At 43.3% G+C, this 27,333-nt stretch overlaps 1 protein-coding gene across 2 annotated transcripts in view; it reads right to left on the minus strand.

Moving 5' to 3' along the window:
• XYLT1 (xylosyltransferase 1) overlaps positions 1-27,333 on the minus strand; it is a 189,008-nt gene that overhangs the window by 72,680 nt on the left and 88,995 nt on the right. For both annotated transcript variants that reach the window (XM_035339161.1, XM_035339163.1), the window contains exon 2: positions 26,790-27,315. In XM_035339161.1, coding sequence (XP_035195052.1) covers positions 26,790-27,315 — 526 coding nt within the window. The remainder of the gene's footprint in view (positions 1-26,789; positions 27,316-27,333) is intronic.

The raw sequence follows: 27,333 nt of genomic DNA on the forward strand, positions 1-27,333 counted from the left end.
AACTTATGCAGATCAGTGTTTTATAAAATCTAATGAAATGCTGACAATGTTAATACAAGGTAAAACAAAAAAACAGAAGAATGTTTTGTTACAGTTATAATTTGGCAATGCCTTGGAAATCATTTTGCATGCATGAACGAGTGGGGACAGTGAACGAAGTGTCCTTGCTGCCACCTGGCACAGGCAGCACAGCAGCAGGGCTTGTCTGAAACTTCCAAGTTTGCAGTTCCATTATGCAATGGAAACCGTGGGCAAGGAGAGACGTCTTGTGCTGCCTGCTTCAGACAAACCACCAGTTCAGCAAAAGCAGTGCTGCTCACTCAGGCTGTAGCAAACATTTCTTAGCCTCTGTACCCAAGCATACTGATGCATTTTGCTATCACACACTGGAAATAAAAAGTGCCCTTTTGCTTTGTGACCAAATGCCTTTTATAAACTTACTTGGAAAAATCAGAGTTGCCTTCCTGGCTTCCTGCTCAAAACACAACACGATTTCCAAGGTTTCCCAGGGGGAAAACACACACCTCTTTCTGCAGGTAACAGGAGAATCTCTGCTCCAGTGCAGTTTTGACTTGTACTTCCTAAGCCCCAGAGAAATCAATACTCATAATTAAGAGTTTAATCTTCAGCTACTGCAGTATTACTAAATGCCAGAATAATAAACATTGTGCACTTTCTTATTTGTTGTGGTGCCACATAATGCTCAATCATCCACCAACATAACTCTGAACCAACTTGCTAATCTTTTACTTCTAGTGCTAATTAATGAGATCATCAGACTTCTCTAGCAGCACGGAACAATCTTTTAATGAATTTTGTGAGCCATATTATTTTTTGGAAATTAATCCATCCATTTCTATTCCCAGCTTAGCATCGCCCTGTCTGTTCAGCAGAATGCTGCTGCACAGAGACAGGCACCTGGATGCTGCTGCCTTGACCTGAGCACAGCTCTGGGCATGCACCGTGCCTTGACACCATGAATCAACTGACAGAAGACATCAGAAGAGGGATTGGTGTGTAGTTCAGCATAATATTTACTGCTATTGCATCCATAAACACAATCAGATATCTCCCTAGTGGGAGACCCAGCTGTAAGTGCTCCACAGAGGCAGAGCTCTGCATTCCTCCCTGGACTCACAGGAAGGGCCCTGTTCCCTTCAGTAGGGCCATTTCTACAAGTGAGCAGTAGTGGCAGCTTTCCACTATAAACTCCGTTTTTTGCAATTGTTCACAACTCATTATCAACCCAGAGGGCTGAAAATTTCCAGGCTTGGTTTCATCTGAAACTGTTTTCCAGTTTGGTTAGTGCAGAGCAGACAGTTTTGCTGTGCTCAAATGGAGACAAGAATAAAAAAAATGGTCTTCCTTTATTTAGAAGCCTGAATTTTTGTAACATACCTAGTAACAGAAGTAGCTGGCAGTATATATTAACAAAAGAAAGAGCTTTCTAGCAAATCACTGGTGAATCATTAGGATCTGATGAAAATTCTTTGAGGGCTTGAAGATAGCAAAATTTATCTGGACTTATCTAAGAACATCCCCTCTTGCTTAACTCCAACAAGAGAGGGTGTTATTGTTGGAGTTAAGCAAGAGACGATGCTCTGTAACTGTAATGACGTGTTTCAGTAAATGCCTCATTTGCCATCAGGCTCTCAAGAGGGATGTTCTGTCTGTACCCTCCAGTGAAGACACCTTGCACAGACAAGGCAGCTTCTGAAGCATACTGTGTGTTCCTCACCTATCAGGTGAGAAAACAAACCTTCCAGTCCCAGAACCTAGAAAACTGACAACAGGAATCCCAGCCTTTGGATGCCAATTTTCACCTCCAATATGGGAAATGATTCACTTATTTCCATGGTGACCCTTGTGGACATCTTTTGTGAAAGAAAAGATTCTAGGTGAGCACTGATTTTTAAAAAAATATTATCATCTGTATGTAACAGCTCTGTTCAAATAGGATTGTATCATGCTGCAGATGGCTGTTGCCCAAAGGCTGAGCTGGGCAGCAGGTACAATTCTGGTGGATTTTGATGCTGACAGCTTTAACCACAGGCACGTCCTGCACCCTGTGAGGTGACCACCAACTCTCCTCTGCCTGGGAGTCAGCACCTTCATTGGTCACCAATGCCCAGCTAAAGGAGGTGCTGGGATTCACCTCCAGCAAAGGAAGCCAGGTTCCTGCTGAAGATAATTAACATGACTGCTCATACGTGCTGCTTCTTTTACTGGGTTTTAACTCACTCAGCAAAGCAAGAGAGGTGAAATCAGCTGAGATCTGTGCAACTCTCCCGAGGGCTTATGGATTTGAGAGGAATGCTTATGATTTGCAAAATGAAATGCTCCCAGTTATGTTCTGAAGATTTCCTTAAAATTGCTGTTATCCATACGTACGATCTGTAAGTTAACATTGAGCACTTTGGATAAAATTTCAGAAATTATGCTGCTATTGAAAAGTGGATATTCATTTTTTTTGCACTATTTTATCTCTACAACCCCGCTCAAGTATTTTTCCTTCTCAGACTCTACCATGAATTACAGAAGCAATTTATGATCCTCTCTAAGTTCATATGATCAAGTAACCCATAAGCAAAAATCAATGCAAGGTAGGTGGGAAGCAGTGAGACAGAATTTACAAGCACTCAATGACTTGTCCATTTAACATTAAAGAGACAGATTTCAGCAATGTTCTCCCATGCTGAGCAGAAGCCCTAGCTTGGAACAAAGGGGCTGCTGATGTGGGCACTTTGGATCTGCTTTAATCATCTCAGAAGATGACAGCACAAACTGAGGGCAGTCAGAGGCGAGGAGTCCCTGCCTTACAGCTGGACAAGTCCCTTTCAGGAGGTCACTTCAAGTTTCTATACAGTGAATTCATGAACTGTTAAGCAGTTCGAAACCCCCGCTGCATTTCAACATGATAAAGAAAAATGGCTGTAGTTACAGAATTGGGTTGATTTCACTGTAACCGCCATGCTGGAGAGATTTGTACCTTTTCTATGAGCAGAATAATAAAACGTGCAAGAAGAAAGGAAGGTAGGAAGATAGAGGACACATGTAGAACTGTTTCATGCTCACAGTGGGATCATAAGATGATGAATTGTTTCTATCTTTTCCCAGGGAAAAAAAAAAAAAAAAAGATGATTTTCTATTTTGGAATTTGAAAGAAAACATTTCCATCCCTGCTCTGTCATCCTTCTGTTATAGCTCTTTAACATTTGTGTTGCATGCATCACTGCAAACACTCGTTCAAAAACTCTTGTCCCCCTGGGCAGGCACTCTCCATCAGACACTAACAGAAAGACACCCTGCCCCAGGAAACTTAGGGGACCTTTTCCACATGATATGAAGGATTCACTGTAAAAGAGGAAATACAAGAACCCTGAGAACAAATCCTATCTTTTGTATCACAAAGCCATCACAGTAACACAGGACTGTGCAAAATCTATCTCAGTGCAGACCGTCAGATATGTGTGCGTGCTGTGCCAACACATTTGTATCAGCGAGGTTTCAAACAAACCCAGGCAGCACTCAGTCCAGAAGCAGTCTGCCATATTTCAACTAAAAATTCCATCTTGTCTTGCAGTCAGTCTCAAGTAGTTATTGAAACCATTTTTATGTTTTGCAAATGACAGTCTAATTATCAGCTACTGCTACACTGCACTTGCAACGCATACTGAGCAATTTACTACGATAACTATCTAGCTCGCTTTTTTGACTATTCTAATTATGGAAATGTTGGTGTTCCTGGGAGACAAATCTTGATTATTTGTAGTTTTGCTGCAGTGCGTTAACCAAACATTTTCTCCCTTTTCGCACTGACTCCCAAGAAGAAGTAAATAACAGGGGAAAGCAACATTAAATTAATTAATGCTGAATTAGAATGCATTTCTTAATATTTATCAATTTAGAGCCAATTAGTTTGTGACCAACATTATTAGGGTGAATACCAAATGACTTTTAAATGAGAATTAGTTTGACTATACCCAGTGATATCACTGGACTTCAGAAATAGACCGGAAAGCAGGTCTAACAACAGACACAACTGTTCCTTGCAGAAAGGAACTAAAGCACTTTGTATCGCAGTTTGCCTTAACATTTGGGAAGCAACTCTTTCTTTTCAAAGCTGTGCTGCCTCAGCAAGACAGCACTCTCTGTTAGGCTGAATTGAAATCTGAGCTTTTAAAAGTTGCTCTAAGCCTTAGAAACTGCCAAACAAGAGAAAGTTACCTGTACATTACAGTCCTAAGAAAATGCTCCAATGAAGATTTTTCCAGCCTGCCTCTCTGGCTTAACCAGAGGCAGACCGGCTTCTCTGTCGAGCCCCTGCAGAGAGGGACCCTCAGCTCAGGGGTTTAAATCATATCTGAGAAGAGCTCTTCTCCTTTTCCACCAGTCATGGTCGAAACTTGTGGAGACCAACCGGCTAAGTCACCAAAATCAAGCATAATGCCCAAATAATTCTGGGGAAACATTATGGTGGCCTTCTAATGCTTCAAGGGGGCTACAGGAAAGCTGGGGAGGGACTTTTGTCCTGGAGTGTAGTGACAGGACAAGGCTTTAAACTAAAAAAATGGTAGCTTCAGATTAGTTATAAGGAAGAATTCTTCACTCAGAGGGTGGTGAGGCCCTGGAACAGGCTGCCCAGTAAGTTGTGGTGCCCCATCCCTGGAGGTGTTCAAGGCCAGGCCGGACGGGGCCTTGGGCACCCTGGTCCAGTGGGAGGTGTCCCTGCCCATGGCAGGGGGCACACTAGATGGTCTTTAAGGTCACTTCCAAACCAAACCGTTCTGTAATTCTATGGTTTGGAGACACGTCATTCAGGCTCATGGCCCAAAAGCTGCCTTCCACCCAGCAAGGCACCTTTTGCTCATTAGGAAGGAGTGGGGCTGCAGGAGGGAAAAAGCAGTGAAAGGGTTGAGATGAGGCATTTGTTTTGATATCTTATCCCCCCTTGATCGTTGCATAGGATGTTCCTTTCAACAGTCCCAAACTGATGAGAACGGGAATTTTGCAGCCAAGGTAAGAAATCTTCCTACTCCCAAGAGAACTGATGACACAAACCCAACCTGAAGTGATTAAACCTAATCCACTGTCTGCATTTTCTGGGTACAGCTACAGCCGTGCCAGCAGCACTCTGCCTTCTGTAAAAGCCGGGAGGCACCAGTTCCCTCAGCCAGTTCCAACCACCAGCACCAACCACCAGCACCTCCTTCCTGGTGAGGCCCCTACCAGGGCTCCTGGTGATGGAGATGCCTACTGCCCCTGCCCCTCTGATCCATCACAGTGGCCAGACTCACGCTGCCCAAGTGCAGCAACGTAGTTCAGGTGCCTCCCTTAAGACACTGGCCTCTCCGAACTGTTGGCAGAGACAGAAGGACCCTCTAGGAGCTGCTAAAGCTGCAGACCTGCTCAGAGTGCAGCAGTGCTCCTTTCTGCTGATGGACTTGGGTTTCTCCGACAGCGTGGGCAATAGCACAAGATCACACATATATCAGGCTCATCCCGATCAAGTTGAGCTGTTGCTTGGGGCACCTTAGTTTGCCCTAGGGGCACCTGAATCAGACATGAGTCAGTGACTGATTGAGGTTGTCTGAACCGTGCACCAGAGGGTGCCTGCCCTCTGCAGACAGACTGACCTCCTCGCTGGGACACACTGACAGCCCAACAGCTGCTTGGGCCGTGGGTTTTGGAGTCAGCTCTTCTCTGAAATGAAGCACTTCACTCCTTTCCCTGCTGGACAAGCCTTTAGATTTCTCATATAGGACGAGCAGGAAACACTGGAAATGTCCTTATTTCAGCTGAGACTTTTTCTTCTCTTTTCTGCCTCAAATCAGCAAGTTTAAAAGAAACCTGAAAGCTAACCAGTTACTGCAGAGCAACCAAGGCAACAAGACAGCAACAATATCAACACACCCCAAGCACAACAGAAATAGAGCCTTATCAAGGCTTACATTAGCATTTGAAAGTTCTTCTTGATTCCAGCACCCGTTCTCTGTTTTGCATGGTGTTTGGAGATTGGCACATCCATAACCTTTACTCCTTCTTTTCCTGTCATACTCACAGCACGAGTAACCAATAAACCACAGGCACTTAGATAGTTAAAGCAGTCTCTACTTCACATTAGCTCCCAGGAGGTAGCTGTGTACTGCTGCGACTACCGAGGAATGAATAGACAGATAAAAGGGTGTTTGTTACCTGGCTGATCAATGTCTTCCTGCTCTGTTTTACTGTGCTGTCATCTTTCATGTCCTACGTCAAGGATCTTTTCCCCAGATAGTCTTAAGAAATGTACAGCTAAACACTGTAACTAGCCAGCGTACAGCCACAGTAGCTTCACTGCAACAGCAGGACTGAGCTCATTTATATCGTATGGGACCTCGGCTGCTAACTCAAAATTTATCCCTTGAGATATTATTACATGTCTCCTATTTTTTTTGGATTCAGAATTTGAAGGAAGGAGTCTGCCTTTATTCTGTGCCCAAGGAAACCATAAACATGATGTTGGTAAAAAAGTGAAGGCTTTTACAGGTATTTTGCATAGCTAGTCTGAACAGCTCCAGTTAGGTACTGAGAAGAAAGACTGACACTAACAATAAAACAAAATTAAGTCTGCAAACCTGGGCCGTGTGTCCACATCACAAATGTTGTAAAAACTCAGACTTACATTTTAGCTGACACTAGTTGCACTCTAAGTGAAACTAATAGGAATCTCTTCACAGAGACAAAAGATAAATAGCACGTGTGCAAGCAGCTCCACTCCAGAGCTGTCAGGCTTGCTTCCTCTGCGCCACGCTGAGTTCAGCTTCATGGATTTCCAAAACTTGCAGGGCTTGGATGCAGCTGACTGCCTGTAAGAATCTCACATCATGGCGATAAAAGATGTGTGAGACATCAGAATCACGTATGCACGTGTATCATGGATACACACATGCTTTGTGTGCGCGTGAGCACACCGTACACCCTGGTGCACTAGCTAACAAATAACTGTAACTGAACTATTTCAACTCAAACACCACGTCTTCAAAACCTGCTTCGCAAAGAAATGCAGTTTCTGCATTCAGAGCATACTTTTCTTCAGCACAGGTGCTGACACCTAACTCTACAGAAATATCCGTATGGCAAAGGACGCTGGTTAGCAATGGTTTTCCCAAACCTGCTCACAAGCAGGAAGGCTGCATAAACACACCCGTTCCCTTCCTGCAGGCTTCACCCTGTGGCATTGGGGATTTCTTGCTAACTCTGCTCAGCAGTACCAGCTGGACTGGGTGACTTTACCCCAGTGTTGGCAGCTTCATATCCAGCCCTGTGATCACCGAGCTCAGCTGACTCTCCCTGCAGGAGCCTCCAGCTGCCCTGCTACAGTCCCCAGCTCCTCGCCAGCTTCGTAAAGGCTTCGTAAAGGCTACTCAGCAAGGAAGTCCTTTTGGTGAGCAGAAATAGGAACTGTTACACAAGAATTACAGGTCTTTTCAAAGATCTGGGCCTTTCCTTAACACTGACATCCATCTATAAGCTTGTTGTACTTCTCTCTGCTTTATGTGCATTAAATCAACAAATTCAGTATAATTTTAATTTTCATAATCTTACCCTGTGCACTTCACAATCCCTACATGATGTATTTTTTATTTCTCTGTCTGAATAACGACACATTTATTATTTTATCATTGATTAGCTCTCATGCTTCAAGAAAGTTTGCTACCATGTATGCTACTTAAAGGGTGAGCATGAATAATTTTACCCAACACAGAAGAAAAAGAGGACCAATTTTCTTCCAGTATATTACTTGTCAGCCAGAGAAATGGAACATAATTATGTTGTGACATTTCCAACAGCAAATATATTCTATTGTAAGCAATTAACACTGGTTCCTTTGGCAGACTTCAAAAGATTACTCATATGGTATGCTAAGTTACAATAACATTTGAATAATAAATAGCACCACACTCCTTTAGCTGGATTTTATCATATATGCACAGGTCAAAACAGAGGAGAAATTGATGGATGGTAATTCTTGCACAAGCCACCCTGATATTGCAAATCATGCATTCACATGGAAAACACTCAGGAGGGGAGTATGCATTTGGGGAAAAAACAAACAAACACCAGGACCTAATTAAACAAAAATGCTGAGGACGTACAGGCTATCAAGGACAGAATTTCGGACTGTCCACCACATTATTACAAACTTCTCATCAGATGGGAGAAGTGGGGCTGGGCTTCCCTTCCTGCCTGCAATGCCTTCCAGAAGCTGCTGCTGATCAAGAGGGATTAGAACAGATGGTTTAAGAAGAAAATCATCGAGCATTAATCCTCTAAACATTTCATAGTCAACATATCTTTAATACAATCCCTCTAATCCAATTAGGGTGCCTTGAAAATCGTATCTTCAATTGCATGCTTCGTTGTGATCGGTTCAGCGAGCGACACATCCATTTACAAGACGGCTGCTGAATGCCTCTGCAGCTTCCCTGTCCTCTCCAGCCTCACTGCAACCGAGCCCAAATCCTGCCCTGAGCCGGGCGGAGCCCAGCACCCAGTGGACCATGATGGTCGCTCACAGAGAGCATCCCCAGCAACGGTGAACGCTCACCATACAGAAGATAGATCTTAGATTTCAAAAAAAGACGGATTTTAGATACCCAAATGTCCTTCATTCATAAGGACGTGTAATTAAATATGCATGAGAAAGAATTTTAAATTCCCGTTTCATGACTGAACAGAAGTTACTTAGACACATCACTAACAAGAGTAAGTGGACCTTCAGCAGGAAGAAGGGAATGCTGTCCTTTATCATCCATGCCTTTGAGCCAATGAAGAAAACAATCCCTACTATACTATTTTCACAAGCAAGCAACAAATTCCTACCCGCTCCAGCCCAGCTGAGCTTGATTTTTAAAATGTTGTCATGAAAATTTTTTGGATTGTTTTTCACAAGGATGTAGATTTGCACTTGTGTTTATGGGCGAAGAACAGAGCCAGAAAGCACAATCTTGTTGCTAAAATAAAGGACTTCCACTCTATTACTCCATCATAGTATAAAAGATCGCATTAGCATACCACTAGAGAAAAACAAAGGAAAATCAAATTGCTGGCAAAGGAATCATTCAACAACAGCAAACGGAACTGTTTTTTCTGTATTTCACTAGACATTTTGGTTTTGCTGTAAAAAAAAAAAAAAAAAAAAAAAGGAGGGAGGGCAGAAAAATGTCATTGTATTGACTAAATAAGTTACTGGCTGCTGTTAAAAGCATCTGGGGAGAATTCGTACGTGAAATACATTCTTGCAATAATACCATAACTTATAAACCGGAGCTACACATTTCCCACAGACTTTTAACAAGGCTATGTCGTCTGTGGACGTCAAGAGCTGCTTAAACAAGAATTTGTAGTAGTCTGTTCTCTATCACAAACAAACAAATTCCTGCACAACACTTAAAAAATGAATGCTGACCTCTTTTAAAGACAAAAAATATTAATGGATATAATTCCCAAGCTTATTTTAGCTCTGTAGCAGAGGCTGCCTTCCCCACCTCCCGTTAGCAGCCAGAGGCATGAATCAGACACCAGACACCGGCCATGTACTGCCGGTGGGACTGATCCTGCCCTCCCAGCGCCTCTGCCCATGCACTGGCACAGGTTTAGCCAGAGCCTGGCTGCGGGGAGGCTCTGCTCGTGCACCGCCTGCTCACAGCACTGAACGTGGGGAGTCTGGCAGGAGCAGACGCAATGTATTAGTGTTGATCTCTAGGAATAACTTAGCGGTGCAGCATACTACGAAGCAAGGCACAAGTCCAAGCAGTTATGCATTTTAATTAGGTAAAGCAAGTGCTAAAAAATGCTTTGAAGCTCTAGATGTATTTCAGTAGCATTGGCTTCCAATATAATTTTTCTTTTTCCTGCCACATACACACTTACACACAACCTATCTGACTGCCCCTTTCACAAGGGGTGGCTTAAAAAAAAAGCACTTACGTTCAGATTTAAGTCCATTCCTCTTCTGCTGAAAGGTTGGAGCTCCAAACTAAACAATTCACTCAGAACTTGGCTTTCGTGGCAAAGCAGGACAGAAAAATCATCAACTGGCAGCAAAACTGCTACGCAAAACTAATTTGGGAGACGAGAAAGTGTGAAACACATGAAACATCTCACAGACTGTAAAATAACATATTTTAAGAAAAAGAGACTGGGGAAAATAGGAAATACTGGTAGAGTCCAGCTACACAGAAAGACTCCCTGGCTGTCAGCTGGCTGCAGCCCTTGGACACCGAGCGACAGGAGGCACAGACGGTGAGCAGAGCTGGTCCTCCCCCCAGTTAGGCCTTGAGCATCCTCAGGAAGAGGAGGATGAGGAGGTGGTGGAGGGAGCAGAGACAGAGGAGGGCCTCCAACAGGTTTGTTTAAGAACGGTTATAAACCTCGCTATCTGCCATGGCAGGATCAGTAAGAATCCTAACGCTGGCACCTCTGACGTACGGAAAGGTAAAAAAACAGCACCAGAGGATCAGGAATCAGCCAGGTCTCGAATTAGAATAAGGTCTCCCACTACTACTGCAGCTGCTGCTGTGGACACTTCTGTGTGGCTGTGGAATTTATCCTTCCGTAGCTCAAAGGCTGAAGAAAAACACCAAAGAAATTCATCTACTGAATTCATTTCAGTTCATCTCCTGCTATGAAGCAGGAGTCACCCATCTGAAATCAATGGCGAGTTGGCAGCATAAAATTTGTATCAAGAGAGAATTAGCACGTCTGAGCCAAATTCTGCTTGGTTTGTTCCTGTTTCAGCTCCATTAAAACTAACACCAAAGTGGCCTAAAGGTAATCCTTTTGAATATTCTAGAATTGAAAAAAAAAAAGGCATTTTGCTTACCGCCCTGACTTTTCTTTCACACTAAGTACCATCTTCTCCTTAATGCAAAACCACTTTCAATTTCTGAAATTTCTGGAAACTAATTCAATGTACTTTTGACACCAAATGCTTGACGGTCAATGGAACAACTTTCACAGCACTGAAGACAACATCTGAAACAGGATGCCCATTTGCTGGCAACCCTTTAATTGGAACAAAATCACTTCAAATCCAAAGGTCAACTGGTATGGAAAGGGTTAATAGGCTAAATTAAGAAATATTTAAAAATAACAATTACACTTGACACTATAATTACATTGCCCAAGAGTATAATCCCAAAGGAACATAGAGACCTTTTGCCAAAGGTGATTTGAGTGTTAATATGAAACCCAATGTGTGTTCACTTTAATTACATATGTGCCTGCTGAGAACATATGATAGAGTCCAAAAAGCTAATTCATTGTCAGCAGGACAGCAGAAACTAATATTAAATCTTGCACACCAAGTAAATTTTCCAGGTTACCAATTACCACACGAAAACGGGACGCATTGCAGATGTGGTAATCAGCATGAAAGTCAAATTGAAGAAAATATTGCTAAATAGCGTTCAAGTCGGAGCCAGCAGTGGGTACAGGAAAGCTCCCGACAGCTCATCCCTTCTCTTCAAGCAAAGCAGCACTCAACTGGTCCAAGCATCATCCCACTTCCACCAGGTTTGCACTGGCCTTAATCCTCACCAGCACCGTGATAAATAAGGTGGCAAAACTGATGTCCCTGAACCTCATTAGTTAAGGTATACACTTCAATTATTAATTCTCTTTAGCAATCTATAACAGCAGTTCAAAGGGGATTTTCTGTTTGTTTTTGGTCTTTTTTTATATTTCTTAGCCTTAAGTTTTCTGCATCTCAAAGACATTGTGGAGTGTTTCTGTGTTCTCTCTTGAGGTTTCTGGCAGTTGTACCTCTTAATCCACACCGGCATGCCAGCAACGCTTTATGTATTAAACACATTTAGATCTACTTTTAATTAATAGATATATTCATGCATCATTCAGTATTTTATAGGAAAGTGCCTGGAGTATGAACAGAAGAGCCCCAGTGCTCACCGATGAGCTAACCCTTGGGAAATGAGACATAAATCCAATTCCGAAGGCAGCAGAGACCCAGCCAATGCTTCTAACTACATCTTTACCTGCCTTTTTGTTGCTTTCCTGATGCAGTATTAATTAATAACTACTGAGCCTTCCCAACAGAGCATTTTAAGTAACAGTTAAATTTCTTTATGGATGATTATGAGTCATAAAAGTATGTCTGGATGTTCAAAGCAATAAACAAGCCCAGGTAGGGAGCCTGAACTGCTGAGGTAACTGTTCTTTGAAGCCTGAAGTTTTAGGGATGCTAAATGCCTACTGTGCAGCATTATGAAAATCCCTGTCTAGCTTAATCCAATTAATCTGGAGAAATGTAAGGTTTTTTTTTTCTGAACGGCAGATGCCATCTGAAAGGAACACAAGGGCATTTCAGAAAAGCTGCCACCTTGGTGAGGTTCACTGGCTTACCCAAACGAAGCTACAGAGCTCGAGGCCGGCTTTCATTTATTTTCAGTTCTCAACTAAGATAACGAACAGAAAATTGTCAAATCACAATTATTTCCACTCAAGATTTATACAAGTGATGAAATATGTTTCCTCAGCTTTGAAATGTACTCAGGGATGGTGGATGGTTTTCCTGTTTTGCTTGAGTTCTGGACAAACTCAGTTTTAAAGGTACTTTTAGGGAAGCTTTGTGCTCATGCAGCTGGTTAGTTTTAGATATAGGTTGAAATAGATCCATAATGCTTGTAGATGAAAACTCACTTGGACATCCCATTTCTGCATCTGATAAATTTTTCCACCTCCATGTCCAAAACCAAAAAGCTTTCTATTATTCAAAGAAAATCCCAGCATTAGCATTCAGCAACATCTCCTTAGTTAAGAAAGGTAAGGAACTTGTGCTTCCCATTCACTCTTCACAAGGTTCAGTTACCATCTGAAGGAGGATTTCATTTTTTTCCCTACAGGCTGTGCTTACTATTTCTTTCTGGTATTTAAACTGGTGTACAGACAGCAAGGGACAGATCCCAATGCCATCCCATGGTTTTGCTTCCAGCTCTTCCAAAGCCCCAGTTTCCACTCCGCTGCCCCACCACATGATTTTTAATCCAGTAGGAATCAGACCAAAGCAGGCTTTGTTATCTGGAGAACGTGCTCCATGTGCCTTGGCAGCCAAAGGAAGCGAGATCCTTCTCTTCCCCTCCAGGAGCCAGCAGCCCTGCGGACCTGGGGAGGGACTGGCAGGTCCCCCAGGGGCAGCCAGCATGGCAAGGTGAGACGACCTGATGCTGCTCACTCCTGACAAGAATTTGTACCCATCTTTCAAAGCAAGCAGCGTTTGCCCTCATTCCCCAGACAAACTACTACTCCATTTTTTCTTTCTAACATTTCTCTCTGTCTCCTAATCTTAATTCTTCCGGTTTATGGCTCAATCCTTCTACAGGGATTCATAGCAAATACAGAGAATAATATCTTTCCTACTTTCAGATATTAAGATAGATCATTATTCCTCCTGACAAGTTAGAAGATATTTATCAGTTTGAGTTATGAGGCCTTTCTGACTGTGAAGATTTAAACATCGATTTAATGCCAACTTAAAAGACTCCTAAAAGTGTCGGAGATTGCATTAGATAAATAATTTAACAATAAAAGGTATATCAAGGCAGACATTATTGCAACCTTCCACCAATCAATCACCATTTTCCATGTTTATCCAATTTTCATCTCAAGGCTCTGTACATCACATTGCCTAGACATATATGACACAACTGAAATAACTTCATCATTGAATAAAATTGCATAGCCATTAAAATTCTCTAGTATCAAGATAGCTGACATTATGTTAAATATTGGCTTGAGTTCCGCAGGGTAATAAATTCTGACCTAAATCCAATCTTTCATGGATAGCTGATTCAAAATGAAAAATTACTGTTTTGTCATTTTACCTTAGGAAAATTTCTATGGAAACCAAATACAGCCTGGGGCAATCTGTGAAATTTATGATAATTAAAAACACAGCTCCCATTCTGGGCATCCTGAAACAAAGGGAATGGATTTGTTTAGGTGCCCAAGTATCAGAGATATTAATAGCTACCAAACTGCAGAAGAACACTACTCTTCTGCTTTCCCCAGGTCCCTAACACAGAAGTAACCAACTGACACGCCACACAATGTGCACCTCTTACAACCAGCAGCCTCACTTGCTGCAACAGGATGAAGGTGCTGGGCTGGGCAAATGAAAACAGAGGGGAGATTGCGCAGAGAACTTCTGCTCCCATTTCACCGTTGTGCACTGCTGCAGTGCAAAGCTGCAGAACTGCTGGCAGCGCTGTTAATAAATCCTTGGAAGGTACAGAAACCCAGGCCAGACGAACAGCTAGACTGCTCTCTTGCCTGCTGTCATTCCCCAGCAAAATATCTGGGCTTCTCAGGGACACAGCTGTGAATTTCAGAGCTTACAGAGGCGACTTCCAAGAACCTCTGTTACCGTTCTCAAAGATACTTTTTGCAGCTTAATATTACAAACTCTTTTAGAGGACTCAGAAAAACATTATTTTTGTAACAAAATTATTTCAAAGTCTTCTGATAAACAGATTTTAAAATCCTCTTAAATATGAAGCTAGCACCACTACCACTGAACACCATTTTTCATCTATGTTACTTTGCAGTGGAGTTAAGAAACTTTTATCCCTGGCCTGGACACGGCATAACTCGCCTGAAATGTCCCAACAAGCCTGTGATGTATTGACAAGCAAAACCCACGTCTCCACAGTGCTGGCTTAGTGCCTATATGACTGGGTTATGACATGGCATAACACAGCGTGCTCTCTGCTGTCACTCTTCACTTAGAAGCTCCTTAATGACTTATGTGAATAACCACATCCTCAGGTGATAATCTCATAAACAGACTTTGAAAAATAGGTTCTTTCATCACAGGGACAAGAAGAGAATCTTTCTTTCCCCCTAAATGAGATTTCTGCTTGGCTGGATCCCAGTGTAACTCTCTGAGGCTTTTCAAGTTTACAGTGGGGTGCTCTAATTCCTCCTATTTTATCTCTAATTTTTGTAGTCTGCAGAAACTGAAAGCAAGCATCGGGAGAAATCTAAGATGATTCTGTCTTGAGTTTGGCAAATTATGCCTACAATGGCTATAAATTATTGAGAAAAATGAAAATGTGTCAACTTCTGTGTGAGCATCAGCCTGGTCACAGTAAAGGGCAGAGCCAAATCTGGACGTCTGCAGAATCAGAACTGCCATAATCGTGATATTATGCCCACAGTACTAGCTGAGCATGCTTTGCTTTGGACCATGCACTTCCGAGGACTGGAAAGGGAACAATCTCCAGCCCTGGATACTTCTTTTCTTCCCGATCTTTCCTTGCTCCTGTAGGACCAAAACTGTCTTCTTTTTCCCTGGTGACATTTAAAATGACCGAGATAAAGGTACACAGAGACACTTTAAGGTGCATTGAAAAAGGTTACCAAGATTAACTCCTGCGGTGCTTGAACCAGTGCCTTCTGAAATCGCCAAAGGCTGTCTCATCAGCTTTGATCTGAGCAGATACCTAAAGACAGCAGCTGGGAATTTTCCCAGAAATGCAAAAGATTGGGTACTACTTGTTTAGACACTTGAAGCAGAGAATAGAACAGCTTAAAAAGTAAAAATAGGCTATGATGGAGTAACTTGTAGAATTGTAACTTTAGCCAAGACTGGTTGCTCAACGTGGAATTGGGGGGGTGTGCGCATGGGGAACTTTGACATTGAGTAGCGAGGTACTGCCCTTCGTTAGATACAGCACCCTTTGTTCTGGCATTAGCTAATGAACAACGAACCAGCAAAAACAGACAGCTTCTGAAGAGAAGTCTCTTCTGTTCTGTGTCATTTTACTGCCACCTGAAACACAGGTACATAAAGCTATCAGCAATCAAAACAAGGTAATCAATCCATACGTCCCAGACCACTGTGTAAGGAGTGGAGACTGAACAAGGAGACTTTGGAAAACCCGCCCACAATTCATGAAACAAAGTTCAAAAATGTCTTTTTTTTTTTTTTAAATGCTACAGGGGGAAAACAAATACTGGAGCAGGTTTTTAGTCACTCAATAAAGACCTTGTTTAAATGAGGTCATCAAAGCTAGTGCAATGTACATCAGCTAAACCTCCTTCTAAGATTTCATGGGAATCTTGGGTTTGTCTTCACCTCCTGGCAGAAAACGGTAGAATTATGCAAAAATATACATCAGCACCATGAAGCCTGCCTGTGCTGTGGCCTGGGAAACTCAGTGCGTGTTACACAGAAGTCTTGTTCCCAATTAATCTCAGCAGCTGCCTCAGCTCTCATTAGCTATTTGCTTATGCTGGCAAAGTGGGCAACTTAGCCAGGCTTGGTTCCCCTGACCAGCTCTCCTGCTTGTAAGGGAGTATTACTTACCATGCTCTTAAACAAGAGCAAAGAACAGGACCCCTTCTCAGACACACAGAATAACTTTGGGCCAGATCTTCAAAGATGTTCAGAGACTTACAGAGACATAATGACTGAAATTCTTTCAGAGCAACTATACCTAGATCCCATGCAAAAGAGAAAGTATAAGTGGGTAAAACACATATTGCAGTAAATTCCTCTTTTAAAATTCCCTTTTCCTGCCTGCTATTCAGTGAATTACCCAGAGTGAATCACAGCCCACAGAGAGGTGGAGAACATGGTTCTGTTTAGTCATGCTACCGTCAAGCTCAACAACATTATGCAGCACAGCAATACACAACATACAGAGAAGCTTTCAGTCTAAAAGTGGCTGAAAATACTCCACTGCATGGTAATACCCACTGGCTGGCTGGAAACCTCGATTTCCAATTAAAAGCACAGGTGAGTAAGCAGCAAGAGTGCTTCAGCTGTGATTTACAGCTAGTCACAAAGAGAGGTGCTTTCTCACTGGCAAAGGGTTTCTCTAACAAGTCCTAATGAGTTTTACAAATGAATCAAGACTTCAACAAAACAATTCATCCTTAGTTTGGGCAAGAAGGTCGCCACAAAATAGAAGCAATCACTTTGCAACAAAGACGATGATACAAGCAATTATACTCTAGTTAGATTGAGGACTGCCTTGTAGTGAGGTTTCTCATGAGATTTGTAGAGAAAGTGTTTTAACAGCTTTGTTTTGTGGTGTTCTCTGACAAGACCTGCAAGTGTTGCAGACGACCATGCCTGAAGGACAACTGGCCATCAAATTAAGCAAATGCCCAGAAGAATTAGCAGGAAAGTGGAAGATGAGCTCTACAGATTAGCTTCTCTTTAGAGCTGATGCCCATAAAGATGACCTGGTATCTTTTTATCCTAAAAAATTTCCTGTTCAAGCTTACAAAGCTGGCCCCAAAACCACCAGCATCACAGAGGTCAGAGGGAGTCTTGCAAGAATCTTCATTTGCCATGGGAGTGGTTCCTTCGGGAACAAAGTGAGATCGAGATACTGGTGTCTAAACACAAGCTTTTGATTCATGTGGACACAGGCTTTTTTTTTCCCTGAACTCCTGACCTAACTCAAACACAGCATCCATAATGCCTTTGATAAAAATGTGCAAGCTGAACTTTTTGCTGAATTCCGCTGGCTGTGAAGAACAAGACAGTCCCTCCAAAACACAGCCAGAAAGAGACCCTACACACAAGCTATAGTGATGGACAGGAAAGCTGAACCCAAGTCTGAACCCAATTTCATGTGCTGAGCAACAAGCCTAATACACACCATCCACTGAGAACCTACACGTGCCCACTTCTCCTCAGTCTAGACAAAAGATGTCTTTAGGAGGCAGGAGGCCATTTCTTTAAGCCTTTTATCTCCCAGACAGGTTGCAGCAGCAGAGGGGAAGGTGGTGTGGCTGGCCAGCGTGGCCCTGGAGGATGCCCAGCTGTCCTGGCTGCGCTGCCTGCAGCAGGCTTTGTGTTACTGCCAGAGCAGCACTATGGAGAAGGGTCTGTTTCAAAGTGAACAAGCCATTCGGTCCTGCAGAACAAATCCTATGAATTTCCCAATTTTAAAGCACATGCAACCTCTCTTGAAATTATTTTCAGAAAACCACAGAGCCTGAGTTAATAAATAATGATTTTCCTGGAGTATAATTCCGCTTAAAGCTCCCACCGTTATCATGGTGACACCCGCTGGGAGAAGGCTGACAGGTAAGCATCCACCACAAAATCTGGCTGTTGTGATCTGGCTTCAGTGAGCTCTAGAAGAAGGGACCGAAAAATTCCTTGGCCTCCCTGGAGGTTGGTGAGAAAGCTGGAGAAGAAAAATGATGGCATTTTGCCATTTTGTGAGTAGGGCCAGGACTTCAGAACCAAGATCTTGCCAGGAACAATTTGTTAGTAAAACTGTAAATAGAATACTTCAGAGTTTTATGTGCATTAAAGAAGATAGTAGGAGACAGTCTGTTCTTCCTTACAAAGGTGCCAATCAGGAATGACTTCTTCGATACAACTACATGTTAAATCAGTGACATAGCATGGATATTGAAAAAGAGAGAGTGGGGGAATCAGGGCTATTCACTCCTAACAAGCTCTCAAACTACCAAAGACAAGCATTTATTTGGGAGACTAAATATACATCGAGCAATTTCAAAATCTTATCCAAGGTTGCTCCGCTACAAATCCTTGTCATTCATTTTTCTATACAAGTCATGATTACCCAGGGAGAAAAAAGACTGATGTTGTAAAACTACCTTCTGTGTGAGAAATACTTGCAACAGAAACAACTAAATTATGGTTTTGAGTCTTAAAATGGCATTAACATTCCGTAAGATTGGCTTTCTGCCTAGACTGCAGGCATTTTAATTCAGAGTAGATCCCTTAAACAACTCTTCCTCATTTCCAAGGTAAGACATTGCAAAACAGACACTGGTCTCGTAAGGCCCAGCAACTCCCCAAATACATGTACCCTTAGAAAATGTGCCTAAAATAGGGTAGATCCTCTTTAACTACGTACCTAATCCTGCAACAAACTCTGTAAATACTTAAGGCATCTGTTTCAAGAAGCCACAAAGCAGGAAAATTCTTTGTCCCAGCTCAGAAGGAGAAAATTAAATGTCAAGGTTTTTCCCCCCCAGTTATTTTAGAAGTAGTGCAGTTAATGCCACCAACTTCAGAACAAGCTGTGGCTGCCTTGAGCCACAGCTAGCATGGGATTTCTGGGACACAGCACTTCCCTCCCCTCAGAATAATAGCTCATCAGTTGTGGATTCCTTTTTCCACCTTTTATTGCTGAGTGTGACATCGTATGGTATGGAATATCCCTTTGGCTGGTTTAGGTCAGCTGCCCTGCTGATGTTTCTTTCTCACTTTTTTGCCCACCCCCTAGGAGGGTCAGAGAGAGTCCTGATGCTGTGCCAGCACTGCTCAGCAGCAGACACAACACCGGTGAGAAACCACTGCTGTTCTAGCTACAAGTGCAGAGCGCAGCACTGTGTGGGCTGCTGCAGGGAAAGTTAACATCCCAGCCAGACCCAGTACAACCTAGTATTGCTTTCCCATGCTCAGAGATGTGCAATGGTTAGAAAGGCAGAGCTGAATTTGTAGCGATCTCCTTCTGTCCATGGTGGCTTTTCAGACCTAACACGAGAAGCAAATCTGAAAGTCACTGTTGCCTCTTTACTGCAGAGCAGTGATACTCCAGCACAGTTTTGTTGTGGTTGTAAAGTCAGATTAGGGATTGCTCATACAACCTTAATTCAAGCTGGATTCAGTACTGCTGTGCTTTACACTGCACACAGCTCCCTGCTTAGCTTTGAATAAAAACAAGAGAATTTAGATGCAACGTTACCTCTTAACCATCTGTCCACCAAAATCACTGCAATGACCCCACTTCAGAGGCCCAACACTTATTTCACACTAAAATAAACATGACTGCTGGTATGGCTGAAGTTTTCTTACACAAACAGTATTTTTATATTATTTCTATTTTTTTTCTTCTTTTAAACCCTGCCGCTCACACCCTCGTACCAACAACTTTCTCTGGCTGCAGTTGCACTCCACTCTCCCCCCACCACTCCATCCCCACGTGCTGCAGGATCACAGGGGAGCATTAGCCATCACTCAAGCACTTTCTTTTCATCCCTGTACTCACACAGTAATCATTACCAAAACACTCACTAAGCTCCTGCTGCCCTCATGCTCATTTCCCAGGAGGCGCGGAGCTAGGACACACTTAGTCAGTATCCGCTCCCACACTTGCCCGCACTCCCCCTCCTTTAATGCTCCATAAAATGATAGCATTTTCCAAAACAGTGCTTTGGTGAGAACTAGGGCTGCTGGCCATACATTTTTAGCCTTTCTGTCCTCCATTCCTTGTGCTGTGTGTTGCTCTCAGCACTTCCTTAAGAAGCCATTTGTCAAGATGCTCTTCCTCAAGTTTGCTGCCCTGGCATTGCCGGAGACAAACTCCGCAGCTGGCAGATCCACTGGTGCCAGCACAGCAGGAGCACTGCGTGGAAAAACCAGAATGATGTTCCTCTGGTTTATCCTCCGACTTGTAAACTTGCCGATGGTCCTGACAGTAGTTGTCTGTATTTAAACAAAAGGATTAACTGCACAGACACCCACCGCAGTTACCCGTGTTTTCTCCTCACTGGATTTGTTCTCCTGAAGCAAAAGCTGAAGCTGCACAAGACACTGTTAAAAATGGCCTTATTTTTGCAAGAAGATTCCCTTAGCAATGCAATGCCCTAAGCTCACCCATCCCATAGAAACACCAATCCCCGGTCCTCCAACAGGATGCAGGAAGGTGGCAAAACAACGTCACCCTGTTTTGGGATGCCACAAGGACATCTCTAGCAAATTCATCTCCCTTACAAGATGAGCACAGACCTTTCTTCTGCAAATAAAGCTGTCCAGTTGCTGACTCACTGGCCAGACCCAGTTTCAGAGGATAAATCATTCTCTTGGACCTCTCCCCCAGGAACAGCTCATCTGGGAGCAAGCGTTTTGGCAGCTCTTGCATCAATGCTGCGTTGTCATTCCCTTCTAACAACCAAAGTACCCCAGTCCTACAACAAAATGCAGTCCAACCATGGGATGCCTGCCTGCAAATCCAGTCCAGTGACAGCAGCTGATGTGCACTTTGGATCCTAGCATTTCCACTCTTTTTGGCCCTTAAAGGATATACTCCAGCCCCCACCCATCTGACGAGGTAGAGTCCATCCTCAGGCAAAATAATCAAGTATCTTTGCATTACTCAGTCACATTCCAATTCTATTGGTCAAAACTTGCACACGTGGCCATAAAAAAGTTAATCTAAGAATCCCTAGCACTGCACATTACTGCAGAGATCTTGTTTTTCTCTTTCAGTGTCACTGCTTCACTGATTTTAATATTGCTGGTTCTTTTTCACAGGTCTAGGGGAAGAAGGGAGGCATAGCACATTTCGTAAAGCTACTTTGCCTAAAATACAAGTACTGAATCTTGAAACTGCCTTTCATAATGAAAGAAGTGCTGGAAACACGGTTTCCAGAGGAGAACACAATCTCTGTACATGGTGTAATTACATCCTGGCGTTCTGCAGAGTAACGGCGTATGGCTTAAATGCTATTAATTGTGAGCAGTTTTGTTCCACAGGATGTTGTTCGCTGATAACTACTCAATTAGGGTTATTTTGCAATTAGTCTGCTCACAGTAAATTTATTGCAACCGGAGTCATCTGTGGTGCAGCAAATTAAAACGCTGTCTGGGCTGCATGTGCAGTGGCTCTTACATGCTTCTTAAACCGTGTATTGCTCATCACAGTAACTCTGTCACACTAACGGCTTAGAGGTACAGGAAACCAACAGCAGCCAGTGTCACCGGGAATCCTGAAACCAGGAGAGAAATACAAATTTGGGGTCCAATACTCTTTAGATCAAACCCAGAGAGTCCAAAAATACATGCCAGAATTATGACAGCTAAGCAGAGGCACTTATTTATGTTTCTGTGGGCTTACCCATGCATATGGAGCAGGGGAAATTTGCTTGGATACAGCTCCCGTTCTTTTAAAATTCTACAGAGGATTCTCCCATTTCTGGGCCTTGAAGAACTGCTCTGCTCCACCCCGTAAGTATTTGGCATCTGAAAGGCTTATTCTCTCTCTTCCTGCAAATCAACCTCCTTCTGCTGAGTGCTTTGAAGTATTCAGCTACAAACATTACAGCCATGCACACTGCTATTACCTGTGCATATTACGCAGTAAACAGAGCTCCAGAGGCCTTTTCTCGCAGTTTGAAAACCAAAAGAAGGCTGTGTTTTCTAAAATGAAATGGAAAATTTTCTCCTCGGCAGCCTGTGAGAAACTGAAGTCTCTTGCCTCCACGTGACAGAGCAGCGTTATCAGGAAGAAACCCGGGAGAAAGCAGGCTGATCTGCAAAGAGCTTTCAGTGCTCGTGAACCACGTGGAATCAGGGTATCTCAATTACTGTTCTACTTTACTTATGAGTTGGGTTTACCCCACAGGGATGAAGGTAGCAGAAAACCCGTTTGATTTAAAAAACTAAGAGAAGAGAACAGAAGAGCCAAGGGGAAATAAATTATGCTCCCCTGAGGCTCTCTGCTTCCTCAGGACTCTTTTGACACAACTAGATCTTAGAAAACACCCCTCGATAAAAAAAGTTAGGTATTTTTGGTCTATCTAGGGCCACAGATCTGGGTCAAGCATAAAGCCAGCTGGGCGGTTAATGATAAGGATGAGGCCAGAGCCTCCCCTGGGATACAGCAGCCTGGAGAAGCTGGCCCAGAGGACTGAGGCAGATACCGCTTGGCACCATGCCTGATGACTCACAGACCCGATGCCAAGGACTAAGGAGGAGCTGTGCTGTGTATCCAAAAAACTTGCAGGTCAAGGGATTCAGAGCTGCCATGATCCACGTGGGAGTGAAAAACTGAATCTGGGAACTGAATCCAGCCAGTGGGCCTGAAGTTGGGCTTTTTTCATTGCAGAAAAAAGAGCTGCAGGTATAAAGATCTGCCTGTGGACAACACGTTGCTGATTTTCGTATCACATCTAAGAAGAAGAGAACTCCCCAGCAGGATGTCTCTTGGTACCCTGTCCATGATCTGCACAGTACTGGATGTGTCCTTTCCTCTTCTAACCTTGTGCTGGACCTACTTTTCTCCCTTACCTTCACCGACTGCATTTCCCCTCAAAACACACTTCTCCAAACTCCGAACACCGTGAGTCACTTGCAAGCTGCCCGTTGCCCTGGTGTGAGCTTTGGATAAGGCAGCACTTAAAGCCTTTGACACCGATTCCCTGGCCTGCAGCATTTGTGCCCTGCTCTCAGGACCAGCTTGATGGCAAACAGTTGCTGGGGTGCTCAGCAAGTCAGGCACTGGTGAAGTTCCCATGTCCCACTGTGCTGCAGAACACCGCTGGCTCCTGCAATGTCCTCAGAGGGACTGCAGCCCATCCGCTCCTGTCCTCATGGAAACAACGAACACTGCATTTCAGACAGACAGCCAACGCGATACCACTGGCTTTCTTTCACCTTTCTTTTATACGCTGAAGATGGTTACATTCAACTTTCGTTGCCCCTTGCCTTTGGGAATAAAATACTTAAAGAAAAGAGCTTGTAAGATCCTGCTCCCACTGATAAGCACTCAAGTGAATGTATCACTTAACATTTATGACAACCCAGCCGGATGGAGTCATGGCTGTGATTGATAGCTACACTTAACGATTTCGTGGTTTTGATCAGCTAAGACAGGATCCAAGGGGATTAAATGCTGGATGACATCTCAATGGAAACTGTAGCACTGGGAACATTTATACATTGGGATAATGGATGACCGTGCTTCTCCAATGCATAAATATTTTAACTTTACAGCTCTGCTGAGAGTGGACAGGAAACCTTTTTTCAAACCAAAAGGAAAAGTACTTGCATGCTAAGTACAAAGACTCAGAGTGCCTGGATGTCTGACTATTGCTGACAAAAAACATAATTTTCTTGATGCATAAATTAGCAAGACCTCTATATACAACTCCCCCTACAATCCTGACAACGTGGTGCCTTATATTCCCAAAACTTGATGGCCCGTGCTCCACAAACATCTCCTAATGAAGTTCAGCTCCTTTGAGGCATATCTGGAATTGATGAAGACACCTTTGACGAGGGATGGAGCCAGTCTGTTGGTACACAACAGCAGCATTTACATTCTGCAGTGGGGAGGAAAGATCTGAGACCACGATGCACTTAAGCTCAGGCTGTGGATCTTTAACAGGGCTGCAAAACTTCATGGACCTACCAAGTCATATCATAAAATGGGGCAAGACTGATGGCTGAACTGGGGCCTATCCTGCAGAATGCTCTAACGCCTACTGGTAGGCACTGGGCACCTCTATTTTGGTGTTCCTACACGTCTGCTTTAATAGCCCTGCATTCAGACAAGTGTCTGCATCTCCTCCACAGTTCTGATGTCCCGGTCTGCTTGTGCATTGCCACCTCCTGCATATCAGCTCGTGTCCCATACAACATGCTGCTGCTTTATCACTTCCCCACAGCAAAGCTCCCAAGTCTGCTCCAGAGCGACCCTATATGTAACACAGGATGTACAGAATTTTCTGCCAAGGAAAGTTGGCTGCTGAAGCAGTAAACTTCAGCTGTCAGCATGGGCAGCAAGAAATAACCCTGAGGCAAAGAAAAGTCAACATTTTCCACAAGGATCCATCTGGCTAAGTAAAGACATTCCCAAAGTATTCTTCCTAAACTAGTACCACTGCCTAAAATAAAAACTGAAATGAAACTCTGGCACTGCTAACCTGAAAAACTGCAGCTACAGTCTTCTTACATGTAATATTTTAATGTGGTATATTCCCATAACTCATAAGCTATTAATAAATTTGTATGTATTTTAAAAGAAAACCATATTGGAAAACTCCATTTCTCTAGTCATATATGTAGCTCCCAGTTTTCCTGGACCTTTTATTATGTTTTATTACAAAGGAAGCATTTATACAAATATACAGTGCACGCATGTGCTGCAATGCTTCATGTGTAAAAGGTGACCTCCCTGTTCTCGGCTCCAAGACCACGTTATTACCTTGACAGCAGGACATATGAAATAAATTCTGTATTTAAAACAGAAGCAATGAATGTTTCTTGAGAAGCTTGTTTTTAAGAATGGTAGTTGTTTAAACCTGCTGCAAAGTCACCCTGAGAAAGATTACCAGGTAAGTGATGGAATCATAGGTGTGTGCAAAAAAAAGACGCACACAGCTGCAACGTGTGCCCACACTAATGACAATACAACTTCCAGCTCGCTCCAGGATATCACTTGCATGTGTATATGTGATGCATTTACCCTTTGTAAGGCATATAGCACTGATGACATTTTGTCCTCGATCCCACAAAGTGTAGGACAGTGTCTGCAAGGTGCTGAGCTCCATCAGGTTTCTCACAGACCAGAGCTGAACCTGCTGTCATTAGACAAGAGGGAAGGACACCAAGGACAGGCTTGTCACAGTGCATTTCCCCAGTAGTACCCAAATGGGACCTTAGGGGCACCTGGGGAAACTCACTGATGCTCAGACTCTCACTGATGTCTGATTATTTTCCCTTTGACTTGTTCCGCCTTCCCTGTCTCTCCCCGCTTCCCACTGAACACCAAGTCTTCTACCTGCTCCATTAATTCTTTCTCTCCAATTGGCTCACAGTGTAAAGATTTTGAATACTACCGTGATAAGAAAGGAACAAAAACACCAAAAGAGACATGGGAAAAAAAAAAAAAAAAAAGCACACAACACAAAAACCTCAACAAAATAATCACAGGGTGGGAAATGGGGTGCTGACGCTGGTCACCACGGTAATATGCAGCATCTAAATTAAAAGCTTAAGCTTTCCCAATGTACTTAACAGGGAGTTTAGCCTCCTAATTTAGGCAAGAGCACCATCATCCCCCTCCTCCCCACAATGCTCCATCTACACAGCAGCACTCACTGCTGCAAGATGGTGCAATAAACAGGTAAGCCACACGGGTTAGAGGATGCACGGAAATATTCCTAAGAAGGGAACTAAACACCCTCTAAAAAAAGCACTTTACTAAATGGGAAGCTGACAGCTAGATGAAGCACTCTTCCTGAAAAGTAGAAACAGGTCATCTCACACATACAAACCAAAAGCAGGCAGAGATACCTGGTGTATCTGGCTGCACAGAGAAACCATTAGCAACAAATCAAAGTCTGACTCTGGCAACAAGTGGCACCTGACTTTCTAGAGCAGTAATTTGGGAAATTACTTTTGCTGATCAAAGAACATTAAAAACAGAAGCAAGTCACAAAAATGTGTTTTTTTTCATACTAAAAATTAAAAAAAGGTTATTATACTTCTGACAGTTATTGGTTACAAAAATGCTTAGTGGCTCTGGTTATTAGCTAGGACTCCACCACAGAACTGCTAAAAATTATGGCCCCAACACCAGCATTCCCATTTATTGGTTAGCAGAAGACATCATGATTCACCGTGGTTGTTCTCGGATCCCCACAAAGCAGGCAACTCTTGTGCAGTTTAACAAGACATGCACCTCAACTATGCTTCTCTACGCTTGTGGATTAAGAACTAAAAGAAGCAGAAGCAGCAGCTGAACACCCAGATCATGTACTGCAATAAAAACCTGGTGTAAGAAAAGTGAAAAGAAATTCAATAAGAATCTACCAAGGATCTTGTAATATGCATGTAACTCCCTGCTTAAAACAACCACAGAATCTCCCTCGCTTCACAGGCTAGGAAAGTACATTAGACATTTCTGCAATAAAGTCAGTTTTTGTTATCAGGAAGCCATTTCAATTATATACAATCCTTCCCCTGAGACAGTGCTTTATTTCTCCTTCACCTCCCACCAACTTACCCTCCAGTGCACAGAAACGTGTCACCTTCTCCGGCATCAGCTTCCCGTGCTTGTGCTGGCAGTATGCCTCTGCGATCTCCTGTCGGCACTGCTTCGACTTAGCCCGGGACATGGCTGAGATTGCCTCTTTGCCCGTTACATCGCACTTTGGGGGCTGCTCGTACCGCACTTCAGGGGAGCTGTTTCCGCTTTTTGTGAGATGATGCTGCCTGGGAGGCCTGTGAATGTCCTTCAGATTGCTGTTGCTGCTGCTGTTTTTCCCAGGCTGATCACCCAGCTGCACCACCTCGTTGGAGCTCTTCCCCAGTAGCGAGTTCTCTTTCACCTTCTCCTCTTCCAGTTTCTTTCTCAGATGCTCCTTTTGCTTGCTTAGGGGTTTTTTCACCAGCTCAGACTGGTGTTTTTGTCTCTGAGTCCTGGGAGCAAAGTTACTGTTATCAATGTTTTCAAAGTCCTTGGGGACTGAATTTTCATTATTGCTGTCCGTTCGTGTTTTCTCTTTCGGTCGGTGGGAAAAATAGCCATCCTGTAAATGGGGAAAAAA

The sequence above is a fragment of the Oxyura jamaicensis genome, chromosome 14, assembly GCF_011077185.1.
Source record: "Oxyura jamaicensis isolate SHBP4307 breed ruddy duck chromosome 14, BPBGC_Ojam_1.0, whole genome shotgun sequence".
Lineage (NCBI taxonomy): Eukaryota > Metazoa > Chordata > Aves > Anseriformes > Anatidae > Oxyura > Oxyura jamaicensis.